Source organism: Oncorhynchus tshawytscha, linkage group LG13 (genome assembly GCF_018296145.1).
Source record: "Oncorhynchus tshawytscha isolate Ot180627B linkage group LG13, Otsh_v2.0, whole genome shotgun sequence".
NCBI lineage: Eukaryota > Metazoa > Chordata > Actinopteri > Salmoniformes > Salmonidae > Oncorhynchus > Oncorhynchus tshawytscha.
In genome coordinates, this window is record NC_056441.1 from 54,207,111 (window position 1) to 54,223,871 (window position 16,761).

The 16,761-nt window shown below is 44.3% G+C and overlaps 1 protein-coding gene across 2 annotated transcripts in view; it reads left to right on the forward strand.

Annotated features, from left to right (window-relative positions):
- The window catches only part of LOC112265157 (tumor necrosis factor alpha-induced protein 2), a 37,880-nt gene that overhangs the window by 5,060 nt on the left and 16,059 nt on the right, over positions 1 to 16,761 (forward strand). Inside the window, exons 1-3 of one of the 2 annotated variants that reach the window (XM_024442231.2) lie at positions 1,196 to 1,513; positions 5,332 to 5,806; positions 6,017 to 6,243. In XM_024442231.2, the coding sequence (XP_024297999.2) occupies positions 5,352 to 5,806; positions 6,017 to 6,243 (682 nt within the window). In that variant the 5' untranslated portion in view covers positions 1,196 to 1,513; positions 5,332 to 5,351. Of the gene's footprint in view, positions 1 to 1,195; positions 1,514 to 5,331; positions 5,807 to 6,016; positions 6,244 to 16,761 lie in introns of those variants that run through there. The other variant, XM_042295936.1, reaches the window with a different exon arrangement.

Consider the following 16,761-nt stretch of genomic DNA (forward strand, 5'->3'; position numbering starts at 1 on the left):
TGTCTTTTTGAAAGTGAACTGATTTGTATTTGAGGGACTTCCTCTCAGCGCGTGCTGAGGCCGTTTGTTCTGGACAACTTACAGGCCAGTGAGAGAAGGGCAGAGACAGGACATTGACCTGTTGAGGGGTGTGCTCCATCCGTTCACAAGGCACAAGGTGAACTTTTACGTTCAATCTTAAAGGATCAGCCCTTTTTCTTTCAATTTTTGCCTAAAATGTCATACCCAAATCTAACTGCCTGTAGCTCAGGACCTGAAGCAAGGGCATGCATATTCTTGATACCATTTTAAAGGAAACACTTTGAGGTTTGTGGAATTGTTTGTAGGGGAATATAAAACATTAAATCTGGTAAGAGATAAGAGAAAATACAAAGAAAAAACATGCGCTTTTTTGTATTTTTTTTGTACCATCCTCTTTGAAATGCAAAAGAAAGGCCATAATGTATTATTCCAGCCCAGACGCAGTTTAGATTTTGGCCACTAGATGACAGCAGTGAATGTGCAAAGTTTTAGGCTGATCCAATGAACCATTGCATTGCATCAAGACTGCCCAAATGTGCCTAATTGGTTTATTATTTAATAAATACATAACTGTGCACTTTCCTCAAACAATTGCATGTTATTCTTGCACTGTAATAGCTACTGTAAATTGGACAGCGCAGTTAGATTAACAAGAATTTAAGCTTTCTGACAATATCAGTCCTGGTAAATTTTCTTGTTACTTCCAATCTCATGCTAATCACATTAGCCTACGTTAGTTCAACTGTCCAGCGGGGGACCCACCAATCCTGTGGAGGTTTTAATGGACATGTTCTTTTGGAAAAATATGTGTAGGGAGCCTGTTAGGATTCAATTCTAACTCTATGGCAACACCTATCCTACAATATCCGTCATTGAATATTTCCATCAATGCTCATCATGATAGGTAGGCTTGCATAACACAATAATGTAATGCATAACACATAACATTTCATACTGCATCTCTTTCGTGAATAAACTGTCCACATTCCTAATAAATCATCAGTTGGGATGATTGCCAGAAGCTCATGATATTGGCTGATCCTGGGTCATAATGTGACAGGTGTAGTGTAGCACTGTAGCACCTAATTGGAAATTCAAGGGGAATCCCATCTGTGTTTTTTTCTTCCATTACGCGGATGTATACTATATTAATGGAAACGCGTGGAAAAGACAGAGTGGCATTACAAGTCTGTAAGATAAAACTTAGGAACTTGATTATAACAGCAACTCTGGAGAACTCAGTCGCACAGTTGTCAATGCCTTTGCGCGATGCCAACGCGGCTGCTGCGAGTGACAGCGATAGGCGAGGAGTTCAGAAACCAGCCCACAGAAAATAAAGGGTGGAAGCTTTATGGAACTCTCTGCAGCGCACTGAGCGCAGCAGTCTCTCACCTGACGAGACGACCTTATCTTGGTTTTGACTAGCTCAAGGATTTCAATTTTATTTGTATTTTTGGTGCATGTTTTTAATAAGCGACTAATCATGAATCATGTAAGTAGATTCATCTGTTGTGTGTTTCTCAGATTGTTATTGGATATCCATTATGATTTTGTTACTAATAGACTGACACTGATGACATTGACAAATGGCATTAACCTGCAAACAGTAATGTCTAGGGAAATGTGATACATTTAGACGTTGTTAATGTATGAATTCGTTTTCAGTGTTGTTATGTTGTGTATGATGACACATAAAGTGCTGTATTTTGGGGGGTCTTTAATTGAAAGGTTTTTGCAGAGATCATCTCCGATTTTTAGCATTTGTGTTATATTTTCGTGGCAGTAGGCTATGACAAATTCTGGTCTGGGATTAGCTACAGATTGTAATAATCGACAGTTGAAAAATTATTACACATTATCTGGTGTTACAATCTGTAGCTAATTGAGTGATGTGACTCATTCCTGAATCTCTTGAAAATGCTTGAGTTTCTAAAGAGAGTCATGCTCAGGGTTCTGCGTTAGAGACTAACCTGATCAGTTAATACATCATATTTAATCCCGAGACAACTCAGGCCAAACCTTTGTCGAATATATATGATTTATTAACTCTCTTTATAAACTCAAGTATTTTCAAGAGATTCATGATTTATTCCTCTGTACTCTCAGGAGAACTGAACTCTAAATGAGCTGACTGTGACATATTTTCTTCCTGCAGAAGAAACCCCCCCCTTTAGATCTACCCCCTCCCCCCATTCAGCTCTGCTCACAGCCAGCCCCGTGTCAGTTAACAATTTACTGCCCTAAATATGTTGAAATAAGGGAAGTGTCATGGAAAAAACACAATCTTAGCAGAGGTCTTGTAGGGCAACGCACAGCCGTTATGTGAACTGTTGCAGCTACTGAGCAATGCTGATATGATAGTGAACTGCTTTGCTTCATCCTTTAACATTATCCTGATGATTGGCAAGGTATTAGAGCTCATTGTTCATAGCCAACACTGAGATTGGAAGCCTTGATTGAGAGGAAATCTGGTCAATCAAGGACATTGAGGGGCGAAATCACATGTTGATACATTTGACCTCATAGATGAGGATATAATTGAGAGAAAAAAAGCAGCCTTTCCAAACTAATCGTACTTACTCATACAGGTATTTCCTATGTTGCTAATATGTTTAATTGGATTCACCGACCCATGTCGCCAGTCTCCATAACACTGTCACTCTCAGAACAGCTTCTGTCCTCAAGGAAAGTTATACAAGACCGTATGTTTTTGGGGCCCTTCCAACAATATTGGGCCTGTCCTCTAACCGCTGCCTTCAGTGAGTGGCCTTAGGCCAGAATGGAGCCGCAGCGGAGCCCCTCATATCTGACACATCTTGACGGTAGGCCTGGCCTCTCTGCAGTAGCCTGATGCCCGCTCTCTCCCTTCTGAAGAGACAAGATGTCTGCAGAGAGGGGACTTTGGACCAAGTGAAGTCTTCAATTACACACTATTGTGTTCAGTTCGACAGTTCAAACATATTCTAAAATGTTAAATAGCTGAAGGTCAAGCCTGAGTGTAGGCCTATTCAAGACATGAGATTAAATAGTGTTATTTGTTGATATGGCTATAAAAAAAAAAACACATTGGCATCATACATATCCAGCCAATCCAGAAGGACATGATGTACAAGCTTTTGAAGTTTATCTGTGTCAAGAGAGATGAGACCCTCGATAGTGTGTGTTAACGAAACAGAGATGTCTGGCCTGGCTGGTGAGTTGTGCTGTTGGCCTGTTGGAGAGGTGGAGAGGAGGGGACCAATGGGAACCTGTCCCTTTTGTCTGCTACTTGGTCCTGGACGAGACAGGAAGTGGAGTTAGTCTGGGAAAGTGGTCCCCGTATCTCCCCCAGTGATCTAACCGCTGCTTTCATAATGGCAGCTCTGATTAGGTTATAATTAGAGCAGGAATTGCAGTGAGGCTTTAGTAGCTGAGTAGATGAGGAGGTGTGGGAGAGCACGGGATAAACAACAGGGAGGGCTGTCCACGGGACCACTTGTTACAGCCGCTCTCATAAGCTTATCAGACATCCGTGTCGCTGGTGTCACCGACTGTCTGCAATGCCACATGCTTTACGTAACTCGGGTTGTCAACACCACGTTTCATGTTGATATCTGTGAATTTAGAAAGCCATTGTTCATGAGGCTTTGTGTTGACTACCAAAGGTCAAGGATAGGCCTGGCATTTGCTTTGCAGAACTATTCGGTATCTTTTTTGTTTCCTTGTTGTCACGCCGCTAGTTGCGCTTGCTTCTTGTTGTTTGTTGCTCACATGGCTTTTCTGCAAGTCATGACATGGAACCAAATGGACAAGATCTAACTTCATTAGTAAGGGTGTGTAATAACACATTTATAACCCTATTCGGTCACATCTATTGGACTCATATAGCCATTGTATAGGCTAAGTTCATGTTGTGTAAACAAAAGTGAAAGGGTTCACTGTTATGTAATATCCCTTGCCACAAACCAGTCATCAGTTGTACGTTTCAGTCGTAGCAGTTTTCCTTTGCCCCATGGTTACTTCCACTCTCTAGACAGGTGGGTCTTTTTCCAAGCCGACGACCTGGTCTAAATAGGTTCAGCTGTGTATGAAGCTCCTATACAATATCACAATATTCTCAGTGTAGTTCCCCTGAAGGTTGGCTCTCTGATTGTACATGGACACCTTGAATGCCCCAGCTACCCACATGGAAAAAGCATCCAGAAGCACTGTCATTCTAAAACACTTAGGGACAATACAAAACAACAGGTCTTCTTTGGGAATTTAAAATGCCCTGGCCATAATAATTTGTGTAAAGCCATGCACGTTACTGTGAAACATCATAAATCAAGTAATTTTTTAAAATCGAATATGGAATGTGTTTTAGAATATGCTATATCCAAGCGTACCATTCATAATGTTTGACTTAGTTTATAGTTTACCCAGAATTCATCAAGGAATTTTTATTCATTAGAACAAAATCAATACTTTTTATGTTTGTATCGGGTATCGGTAGGAGTAGGAAGGAGAACATTGTAAACTGGTGAGCAGAGGTCTCTTGAGTTTTCAAGTGATCAATTCAGGACTTTCCACTCAAATGTTCTCAGAGGTCACTTTCAATTTCCCCATAGTAAGGGCACGGAAATAGCGGTCTCCATCATTTTCCAAAAGCTTGTTGAGCACACACATACACATAAGGAGGAAGTGATTCAGCGTTGTCCCTTCCCCTTGTCTCCAGCCGTAAATATCCCAGGGCTCTCGGTGTGGCAGGAAGCCCACGAAGAGGGACAAACATGTTTTATTGAAAAGGGTCAAAGGGCATCAAAGACTGTAGCACATAAACAAGTAGAACAAGGATCTGAAACCTAATAAAATAGGCCCAGATCCTGGACCTCAGCCACATGACCATGATAGCATAGCACATCTATTCACAACCGTCTTCCCACCCAAACGGAAGCAAGGTTGGTGTTTCCATGGTGATTCCTGTTTGGGTGGTAAAGGCAGAAGGTTACCTGTTAATGTTTTATCAGATAGACTCTCACTTTAAAGATGATTAATGATTGCTGATAACCATCCTGTATCTGAGCTATCCTATTACCCGGCACAAGGGTGGGGCGATAACTCTGGGTGAACAGATGACTGTTATCGTAAACTGTATATCTGAGTTACTTTAATAACTATCCTCGTTAGCTGTATCAGACGAAATCTTATTAGGTAGTCTACTAAAATGAACAAAGAAAGATGTGTGACATACTGTGCTATCAGTTTTATTCAGGTCCAATTTAAAGGAAACATCTCTTGGAAGAGGTCCTAAGTAATCATTCCACATCTCTTTCTCTCTCTGTCCCTTAGTTTAAACCCCAAGTGGAAGCATGCCCATCCTCAAGAACCTCCCAGCGCGGCTGAAGGGAGGCAGCAGGGTGAACGGGGAGTTGGAGAACACGCGTGGCGAGCTGATCCTTCGCAAAATGAGCCTGAACCTGAAATCCAGCGCCTTTGAGGAGCCCAGTGGCAATGAGAAATGGGCTCAGGCAAACTCACTCCTGGACGGGGGCGCGCCACGAGACCGTAACCCCTTCGAAGATGAGGAGGATGAGAACGAGGCGAACGAGGAGAGACGTGGCGGGAAGAGTTCGTTCAAGGGCACCCTGGACCGTATCCGAGGCGTCTCCCCGCTGAAGACTCTGGGCAAGCTGGGCAAGGGGCTCCGTATGTCAGGCCGCAGTAAGGGCACTGCCACCCCTTCCCCTCAGGGGTCCGTAGCAAGCACCCCCACCTCAGAGAAGAAGAAGAAGGGCCGACGGAGCTCAGAGGGAAGCTTACTCAGGTACGAGAGGTGTAGAGGGAAGCTTACTCAGGTACGAGAGGTGTAGAGGGAAGCTTACTCAGGTACGAGAGGTGTAGAGGGAAGCTTACTCAGGTACGAGAGGTGTAGAGAAAAGCTGTTGAGGAGTGGTTTAGTAGAGGATGTTGAGCCCAGCCCACATCTCCTATAACATAACCCCTTAACCCTCAATTCCACCTCTTCTCTGCACAGATTTGCAGGGAAGTGCAGGGAGAGCCTTCGCAAGGAAAGCCTGCCCAATGGGGAGCTGTGCTCAGAGAGCGAGGGGGGCGACTCTTCCAGCCGCCGGCTCTCCTTCATGAAGATGGTGGGCCTGGGTAAGCTGAAGAGGGAGTCCGTGGCCGACCACTCGTCTCATGAAGAGGAGGTGGTGGAGGAGGAAGTGGTGGAGGAGGTGAAGCCAAGGGAGCCCCTCTCAGGTAAGGACAGCCCTCAGTGGAGCACTGGGTTACTAAGGGTCAGCCAGTATGCACTGGGATCCACTCTGAAAGATTCCAACGGGGGTCTTATGATGACTGTTGATTGGTAACTGAACCAGTAAGGGTATGCTATCCCCCCATTACATTTGAAGAGATAAGATACTGCTAAAATACATGGAGATCATGGCCGATAATAACCCAAACAGTTCGTTGATAGTCATGGCCAAGGTTTACTTCAGTTCAGCTGAGCATTCCATGTTTCACAGGTCTACCATAAAACAGTGTCAGCCTCCCTTCCAGTAAACAATCAATCCCGCTTATATTCTCCGCAGTGTGCTACTATTTTCACAACAGAGATGATGCTATGAATGTCTCAATGTCTGGGGCTGTTTTTGGACACTTTGGAAACAATGGGAGAAAGATGTCGCTGGGATAGAGGAGACCAGGTCCAACTAGGCCACGGCTGAGCGATGCGGTCATCCCCATGCAGGAGGACCAACCTAAGGCTTTCCCACAGAGATATTCGATGTAAGATGTGGCATAGAAAAAAAGCATAGAACTTGATTCCGTGAGTCTGAATTGAATAATCCAGAGCTTAACGTTCGGGATAGCGTGAGTGCACTCGGTAATGGTGTACCACCATGTCAGCATGGCTAGAGATCAGCTTTCATGTTTAATACCAACAGGATGTGCCTGTCTCTCTGTGTAAAGAGTAAAGGTAAGGCTAAAAGTGGTAGCAACAGCCCCATTTAAAAAACATTTTTTTATAAAGAATGTACAAGTCCTTTTAACCAGCTTCACCAACAGCACATAGAAACTGCTGAGAGCTCAGGATCAGACATGTTCACTCTTTATCCTGGCCGTTCACTAAGCAAGCAGTCCAAATACCATCGTATCACACTCAAAATATCACTGAGATGTGTTGTTTACAGGCTGTTGACTTCATGCCTCCATTCATGTGACCCAGAGAACATGTCACACATTCTGAGTCTTCATATAGAGTGGGGAGAACAAGTATTTGATACACTGCCGATTTTGCAGGTTTTCGTACTTACAAAGCATGTAGAGGTCTGTAATTGTTATCATAGGTACACTTCAACTGTGAGAGATGGAATCTAAAACAAAAATCCAGAAAATCACATTGTATGATTTTTAAGTAATTCATTTGTATTTTATTGCATGACATAATTATTTGATACATCAGAAAAGCAGAACTTAATATTTGGTACAGAAACCTTTGTTTGCAATTACAGAGATCACACGTTTCCTGTAGTTCTTGACCAGGTGTGCACACACTGCAGCAGGGATTTTGGCCCACTCCTCCATACAGACCTACTCCAGTTCCTTCAGGTTTTGGGGCTGTTGCTGGGTAACACGGACTTTCAGCTCCCTCCAAAGATGTTCTATTGGGTTCAGGTCTGGCTAGGCCACTCCAGGACCTTGAGATGCTTCTTACTGAGCCACTCCTTAGTTGCCCTGGTTGTGTGTTTCGGGTCGTTGTCATGCTGGAAGACCCAGCCACGACCCATCTTCAATGCTCTTACTGAGGGAAGGAGGTTGTTGGCCTAGATCTCGCGATACATGGCCCCATCCATCCTCCCCTCAATACGGTGCAGTCGTCCTGTCCCCTTTGCAGAAAAGCATCCCCAAAGAATGATGTTTCCACCTCCATGCTTCACAGTTGGGATGGTGTTCTTGGGGTTGTACTCATCCTTCTTCTTCCTCCAAACACGGCGAGTGGAGTTTAGACCAAAAAGCTCTATTTTTGTCTCATCAGTCCACATGGCCTTCTCCCATTCCGCCTCTGGATCATCCAGATGGTCATTGGCAAACTTCAGACGGGCCTGGACATGCGCTGGCTTGAGCAGGGGGACCTTGCGTGCGCTGCAGGATTTTAATCCATGACGGCGTAATGTGTTACTAATGGTTTTCTTTGAGACTGTGGTCCCAGCTCTCTTCAGGTCATTGACCAGGTCCTGCCATGTAGTTCTGGGCTGATCCCTCACCTTCCTCATGATCATTGATGCCCCACGAGGTGAGACCTTGCATGGAGCCCCAGACCGAGGGTGATTGACCATCATCTTGAACTTCTTCTTCCATTTTCTAATAATTGCTCCAACAGTTGTTGCCTTCTCACCAAGCTGCTTGCCTATTGTCCTGTAGCCCATCCCAGCCTCGTGCAGGTCTACAATTTTATCCCTGATGTCCTTACACAGCCCTCTGGTCTTGGCCTTTGTGGAGAGGTTGGAGTCTGTTTGATTGAGTGTGTGGACAGGTGTCTTTTATACAGGTAACGAGTTCAAACAGGTGCAGTTAATACAGGTAATGAGTGGAGAACAGGAGAGCTTCTTAAAGAAAAACTAACAGGTCTGTGAGAGCCGGAATTCTTACTGGTTGGTAGGTGATCAAATACTTATGTCATGCAATAAAATGCTAATTAATTACTTAAAAATCATACAATGTGATTTTCTGGATTTTTGTTTTAGATTCCGTCTCTTACAGTATAAGTGTACCTATGATACAAATTACAGACCTCTACATGCTTTGTAAGTAGGAAAACCTGCAAAATCGGCAGTGTATCAAATACTTGTTCTCCCCACTGTAGATGCTGCTTCTCCATGTTCATGCCATTCTACCTGCGCCACTGGGCCCCATGACATATCTGAGACTAGTGAAGCAGGACAGAATGGCCTTATCGCCTTAGAGATTCAGCCATACAGGCTGTCATATCAAAGCTTTACACCATTACACCTCGCCCCGGGGATCCATGCATGAGTGCCGTACGAAGAGAGTGATGAAAGAGGGATCCATGGAGGAGGAATGGGATGCGTGCTCCACTCTGTGTGTTTCAAACATGTGTGTTATTTCTTGGTTGAACCCCCCTCCCCCCCCTCCCTCCAGCTGACCCACAGCGAAGAGGCGTTATATTTGTTTATTTGACCGTGTTTGTTAGGGGAAAACACAGCTCTTTCTGGCATTGTTCTCTCAGCTGTCAGCACAAACTGTTGTGCAGCAGAACAGTGACGGTGGTTGTTAGCCCCCTTAAATCACAAAGACATGACCAGTAGGGAACTCTTGTTTCTTTCAGTCATAGCTTGTTAGATTCATTTCCTCATTCTACAAAACTGAAACCTCTACTTTAAAGGTCTTTTCAGGGTAATGTTGAAGCTGGTAAATATTTCACACCATCATTGTCTTCATAAGAAAGTCTGCTGGATCGAATCCCCGAGCCGACAAGGTAAAAGTCTGTTGTTCTGCTCCTGAACAAGGCAGTTAACCCAATGAATTTCTTCTTAACTGACTTGCCTAGTTAAATCAAACAATTAGGAGAAGATGGTTTAAGAGCAGTAGCAGTAACATTCTCACCAGGCCATCCCTCTGTAAAGAGACGGGCCCTCCTTCAACATGGAACAAGCCTTTGTTCCTTGAGGCTCTCTTTTAGACTAGTCCTTATTAAAAGAGCCAGGAGCTAAGGAAAACAGAACGGACAGTGTATGTTTGAGGACATCAGTACTGTGGCATTGATTCCAGAAAGAAAAACAGTCTGTGCTCAGACTGTGTGGCTGTGCTCAGGTGTCAGGAAATACCTGAGTAATGGAGAGTGAGTGACTATTCAGACTATTTGCCAACTCTTTCAGACAAATTGAGAGCTACATTTGAATGATCCCTCAATCAAAGATGCAGTGTGTTAATACTAAATCATTCAAGACAGAATAAAGAAAAGAGAATGCAGTCATGATAGGTATTGAAACTAAGGAAACACATATTCATAGGTGAAACCACAGCACATCTTGCAACCCATCTGTACCTTGAAAGTAAAGCAGTTACATATGTATAGTGTGAAAGGGCACAAAGCCACAGCAACCTCAACACTGCTCCCTGTACCTCCGCATGGGATGTCCCCTTCAGTGTTCTTCCAATCAGATAAGTGTGGCAACCAACCTGGCCTCAGGTATTCAGAAAGCTAGGGTCAGATTACAACATATTCTGACCAAGCCCTCAGCCCACAGCCTCCTGTTCCAACCCACTTTCCCCATCATCATCAGCCCTCTCTGGTTACCCAGCTAACATGGCAGTCGTAATCTCTGTGTGTCATACTCCTCTGATTGGCTGGGTGCGTCCGCATTAGGTTGAGTTCACAGCGGTCCAGACGGCATCCGAGAGCGCCTTGATAACAGGGCCATATAGGAGGTGCAGGCCACAGCCTAGTGAATGATTTCCAGGCCTTGCCAAATGACAACCCCAAGGCCCCTGGACCATAAAACTGTAACTAGCGCTGGCTCATGTCCTGCAAGTAACTGCTGTGAAAACTGTGTCCAGCTCAGGATCCTAGCAACAAATGGCTATATTAGCCATGATGAAATGCATGCTGCTTCCTCTCATATTCAATATCTGACCTTGAAACACACCAGCTGTAACACAGTCAGTTTCAAGTTTCCGTGTGCCAAAAGTAATACGTGTTTTCATACCTCACTATGGCAGCAAATAGAAAAACAGTATAACGAGCAATCAGTTGGTTAAAAAAAACTGGGCAGAGCTGCCTTTTCTGCCGGAGTGACAACCCAGGCAGTGCACTTTTCCTATGATCCGATTAGTGTTTGTTTTGTCAGTGTCAGTTGAATGTCCATAGCAATGAGGAGAAAGGGGAATTTGAGTACAGTGCACTATTGACTCCCAGGATGAGTTAATGTGATCAGTTCCAGCCCTGCCGGGGCATGTGCTGACGGGAGGGAGTGGCTGGGGAGGAGGCCTCTTTGTTTCTGGGCCGCCGCTCACTTCACATGGACGCCATGTCACTCTCCGACCGAGGCCTGGAGGGCTTGCCTGGGACCAAAGGCTTTCTCAGGACATGGCCGGGTCAGGGCCAGGTTTGCTTTGTTGTGGCTGAGTTTAGGATTGTGGAGAAAGGGATGGAAGGAGAGGATAGGAAGGAAAGGGGGGAACAGATTTGACCCAGCTGTGCCTGCAGGAATATGGGGGATTTTGGTGGAGCTTTGGGAAGGTTGTTGGATGCTCCTCTGCTTATTTGATTTTCTGCTTTTGGATCGCACGCGCTTAGATGTGAAGGCAGGCAGGCTGCCTCTAGCTTGGTCCCATGTCTGTTTGGCATTGACAACAACCATAGCAGTTGGCTTCACGACAGCACAAACAGATCTGGGACCAGGCTAGGCTTCTTCTGTCTAGATAAAGGCTGAATGGGTACCAGAGAATGGGAGATGAGGTTCTAGAGCTCAGGTGTCCACCTACAGTACCCGTAGAAAGCCTGCCGAGGACTGGGGAGGTGGTGGGCGTAGATGGGGGTCTTAGATCTTAGACATGCAGTTTAAGGGGAACATATGATGCTGCTTTGAATTCACTGCAGAGAGAACTGTGGTTTTGCTATCCAGGAAGGAGGCTCATATTTTACTTCATGCTTGACACCCCCGGACGATATAACCCTCTGTGCTGCTAGGCTCTGAGCAACATGACTGGAGATCATCTCAATGGCAGTTCTGCAGGTGCAATGATACCCTGCATAATTTGAAAAGAGAGTACACTACATATCCTGCTTAGTCAGTGCTTTTATTTGAGGGGAGAGTTTATTTTACTCCCTTTGGGAATAAAAAAGGCCAACATTTCTCCCTAAATTCCTCAAGGTAAAGTTACATAATATGTAAGCCTTTATAGATCCCATAGGCGGCCCTCGCAACATTATACCCTTTGTGGTTTTCACTGAGGAAGGGTGGTGCCACTGCTATACATTAGCTGGGCCTGTTGCTTATGACAGGCTTAGAGGGCAAGTGCCTTGGAACAAAAGACAAGTGTTCCCCTGTTCTGTATAGCTTAGCTAAGCATCTGTGGAACTGCCCATTCCAGGCCAATTCGTGCTTTTAATGACTCCTGGATAGGCCGTCAAATCTCTGTGCAGAGCCCTCAAACATCTGGCAATCCAGTTTTGGTGCGTTTTGGGTCTGACCTCTCACCTTAACGTGGTGATTGGGCGCAGGCTGAGCCACGGCGGACTAATCGTCCCAGTGGGTGACACACAGTTACACCCTCTGTGACACGTCACCACCAGCTACATCATGTGACAGGTAACGCCCAGGCTGAGGGCTCTGTCTGGGGGGAGACACCCATCATGTGGAAGACGTGGTGTCCTCCTAAAGGGAGGAAGAACAGTAATTTTCCACCTCCCACTCTCTTTAAGGGAGATGTGCCTGGCTGCATTGTGTTTTATATTTAGATGTCCTTCCGCTGCGTTGGCAGGCAACTTTGGCCATAATGGAGTGTTGTTGGGGGAGGGGTATCGGCGGAGCCATGGCATCGCTGGGCACAACTTCTCTTCCTCAAGCGGGACAGGGAAGGATGAGCAAGGCAGCAGGCCGGAAGCGGAGCGCCCCCGCATCCTCTAAACGGGCAACTCAGCACTGCAAAGGCTCCTGGAAGCCGTGCGGTGCCCCGGACAGAGAGAGAGGGATGGTTATTTACACAGCTGATCTGTGACGCACCATAGCATTGGTGCGATGTGCTTCGTAGGCCTATAAGAGAGAGTCCCCAAAGTGGTGTCATGTCACCGCCCCAGCCCCACACCTCCCTGCCCCTTTTCCTGGGGTCGTTGTGTTCAGTTACCACACCACTGGACTGGAGGAGTAGGAAATTACATAATTTCCTGCCATGCTGCTGGGCTATGCAGGACAACAGCATGTAAATTGGTATCCGGCTGCCCAGAGCCACAAATGGGCTATGCAAGCAGATCGGGAGCCTTATTGAGTTTGACACCTAATGCTGAGACACACAGCAGCCCAATCATTAGCAGACAGTAAGAGACATGGCTGACTCCTCCTGGTTCTCATCCAACAGTTTCCTTCTCCTCCAAGTACTACTCTCCAGTCACCTCACTTGGGCTGACCGGTATGCTGAGACAAGCATCTCCAAACACTCTAGGACACAGTGATTCACTACACTAACCCCTCTAATCACATTGTGTAATGACTGTAAATACCAGACCTACCCCCTAGCACTTATCACACAGAATGTGTAAACAACTCTTTGAGTTTTCTTTTGAGTACACTATTGTAACACAATAGCATTCCATGTACAGTTGAAGTCAGAAGTTTACATACACTTAGGTTGGAGTCATTAAAACTAGTTTTTCAACCACCACACATTTCTTGTTAACAAATTATAGTTTGGGAAAGTTGGTTAGGACATCTACTTTGTGCATGACAAGTATTTTTTCCAGCAATTGTTTCTGACAGATTATTTCACTTATAATTCACTGTATCACAATTCCAGTGGGTCAGAAGTTTACATACACTAAGTTGACTGTGCCTTTAAACAGCTTGGAAAATTCCAGAAAATGATGTCATGGCTTTAGAAGCTTCTGATAGGCTAATTGACATAATTGGAGCCAATTGGAGGTGTACCTGTGGATGTATTTCAAGGCCTACCTTCAAACTCAGTGCCTCTTTGCCTGACATTATGGGAAAATCAAAAGAAATCAACCAAGACCTCAGAAAAATAATTGTAGACCTCCACAAGTCTGGTTCATCCTTGGGAGCAATTTCCAAATGCCTGAAATTGCCACATTCATCTGTACAAACAATAGTACGCAAGTATAAACACCATGGGACCACGCAGCCGTCATTCCGCTCAGGAAGGAGACACGTTCTGTCTCCTAGAGATGAATGTACTTTGGTGCGAAAAGTGAAAATCAATCCCAGAACAACAGCAAAGGACCTTGTGAAGATGCTGGAGGAAACAGGTATAAAAGTATCTATATCCACAGTAAAACGAGTCCTATATCGACATAACCTGAAAGGCCGCTCAGCAAGGAAGAAGCCACTGCTCCAAAACCACCATAAAAAAGCCAGACAACGGTTTGCAACTGCACATGGAGACAAAGATCGTACTTTTTGGAGAAATGTCCTCTGGTCTGATGAAACAAAAACAGAACTGTTTGGCCATAATGACCATCATTATGTTTGGAGGAAAAAGGGGGAGGCTTGCAAGCCAAAGAACACCATTCCAACCGTGAAGCACGGGAGTGGCAGCATCATGTTGTCGGGGTGCTTTGCTGCAGGAGGGACTGGTGCACTTCACAAAATAGATGAAATCATGAGGCAGGGAAATTATGTGGATATATTGAAGCAACATCTCAAAACATCAGTCAGGAAGTTAAAGCTTGGTCGCAAATGGGTCTTCCAAATGGACAATGACCCCAAGCATACTTCCAAAGTTGTGGCAAAATGGCTTAAGGACAACAAAGTCTAAGTATTAGAGTGGCCAACACAAAGCCCTGACCTCAATCCTATATCAAATTTGTGGGCAGAACAGAAAAAGCGTGTGCGAGCAAGGAGGCCTAGAAACCTGACTCAGTTACACCAGCTCTGTCAGGAGGAATGGGCTAAAATTCACCCAACTTATTGTGGGAAACTTGTGGAAGGCTACCCGAAATGTTTGACCCAAGTTAAACAATTTAAAGGCAATGCTACCAAATACTAATTGAGTGTATGTAAACTTCTGACCCACTGGGAATGTGATGAAAGAAATGAAAGCTGAAATAAATCATTCTAGACTATTGTCCTGACATTTCACAATCTTGAAACAAAGTGGTGATCCTATCTGACCTAAAACAGGGAATCTTTACTCGAATGAAATGTCAGGAATTGTGAAAAACTGAGTTTAAATGTATTTGGCTAAGGTGTATCTAAACTTCCGACTTCAACTGTATGTTTCGCAAGCAAGCATTCAATAGTTTTTTTTTCAAACTGTAGTTAGTTGCTTTGAACGGAGGGGTTGGCTTTATAAAGGTTTAGTTGTACTCTGATAGCTTGGACCCACAACTAGTTCTCTGTAAGTCATAAAACGGTTTGGTTTATTGGTGCGATAAAACCTGGTAATATATACCTTGACGTGTTCCTTGCCGTATAGAGCTTAGAAGCTTTAAATATGTCTGTATTGAAATATACATAATGCTAGCTTTATTGCTTTGTAGGTATGATTAGAAAGCTTCCTCCATCCACCTGTTTCAGGTACTGGGAACACTTTGTCAATGGCTGATCTTTGGATTGGTCAGTTAATAAGCAACTTAGAATGTGAGACTGTTCCCCATTTGTCCTAATGTTCTCTTGAACTTCTGCTATGCTTTTGTTACCCGCCAGGTCCCACCATAGAGTCCCGAGTGGCGCAGCGGTGTAAGGCACTGCATCTCAGTGCTAGAGGTGACACTACAGACACCCTGGTTTGAATCCAGGCTGTATCACAACCGGCCGTGTTTGGGAGTGCCGTAGGGCGGCGCACAATTGGCCCAGAGTCGTCTGTATTTGGCCGGTGTAGGCCGTCATTGTAAATAAGTATTTGTTCTTACCTGACTTGCCTAGTTAAATAAAGGTTATAAAAAGAATTAAAATGTGGACAGAGGCACTTTTGCCAGCCAAATCCCATAACCACCAATAAGTTAATCAACATGGGTACTTTGCCATCAGATAAAAACTGACTGAACTTTGGTCTGAAATGTTATCGCAGTATACAGTTCATGGGGCCCAGACAAGAAGAGCATTTCAAAGCTCTCTGCTCTAGAAAAGCATCAGTACCTGAAGGGGTGTATTCCTGTAAAAGGATAGCAAGACTGTTTATTGGAATGAACTATGTAAATGAGCCACAGTGTTTTGCACAATCTCCCTAAAAAAGGGTCTGTTCCATTTCACAGTTGCATTCAGTGTGTGAGGTCAAGTGAAAAGTACTCAAGGAACCTGACAGTATATACGCCAATTACATTAGGGCGGAAAAACCACAGATTGAATGAAAGCCATAAAGTAGGGCTTGATCTCAGGGACATCATGCACCCATTGTTTTAGAGGTGTCAGGAAGTATGTGACAAAAGCTTTTCCCTGCAATCTACAGCCATAATCACTATGTAAAAAGAGTACATTTTTCTGCATTAGTTATCGAAGCATACCTCTTTGCCCGTTACAATTTCATTTTAATGAGTGTTTTATTCTGACTGCTATAAATCACACATATTAATGTACTGCACGAACATGCCTAGGATATTACATCGAAGTTACAACACAGTACATGGGCTCATAACACACATCATTAACACAGGCACATATCATCTCATCCTCACGAATACACAAACATCAAAATATTATCATAAGGTGCCAGATTACATTTAAACCAAACATTTTTATATCTAAGCATACTTCTTGAGCTGTCTGTACACTTCCTCACTTCCCTCATCAACTCATCCCTGACCATATATATATGTAGGGTTTTTCTTTATTTTATCAATACTATGAAATAACACATATGGAATCGTGTATTAACCAAAAAAGTATTAAACAAATCAAAGTCCTTTGCCTTCATGACAGCTTTGCACACGCTTGGCATTCTCTCAACCAGCTTCATGAGGTAGTCACCTAGAATGCATTTCAATTAACAAGTGTGCCTTGTTAAAAGTTCAATTGTGGAATTTCTTTCCTTCTTTAATGCGTTTGAGCCAATCGGTTGTGTTGTGACAAGGTAGGGGTGGTT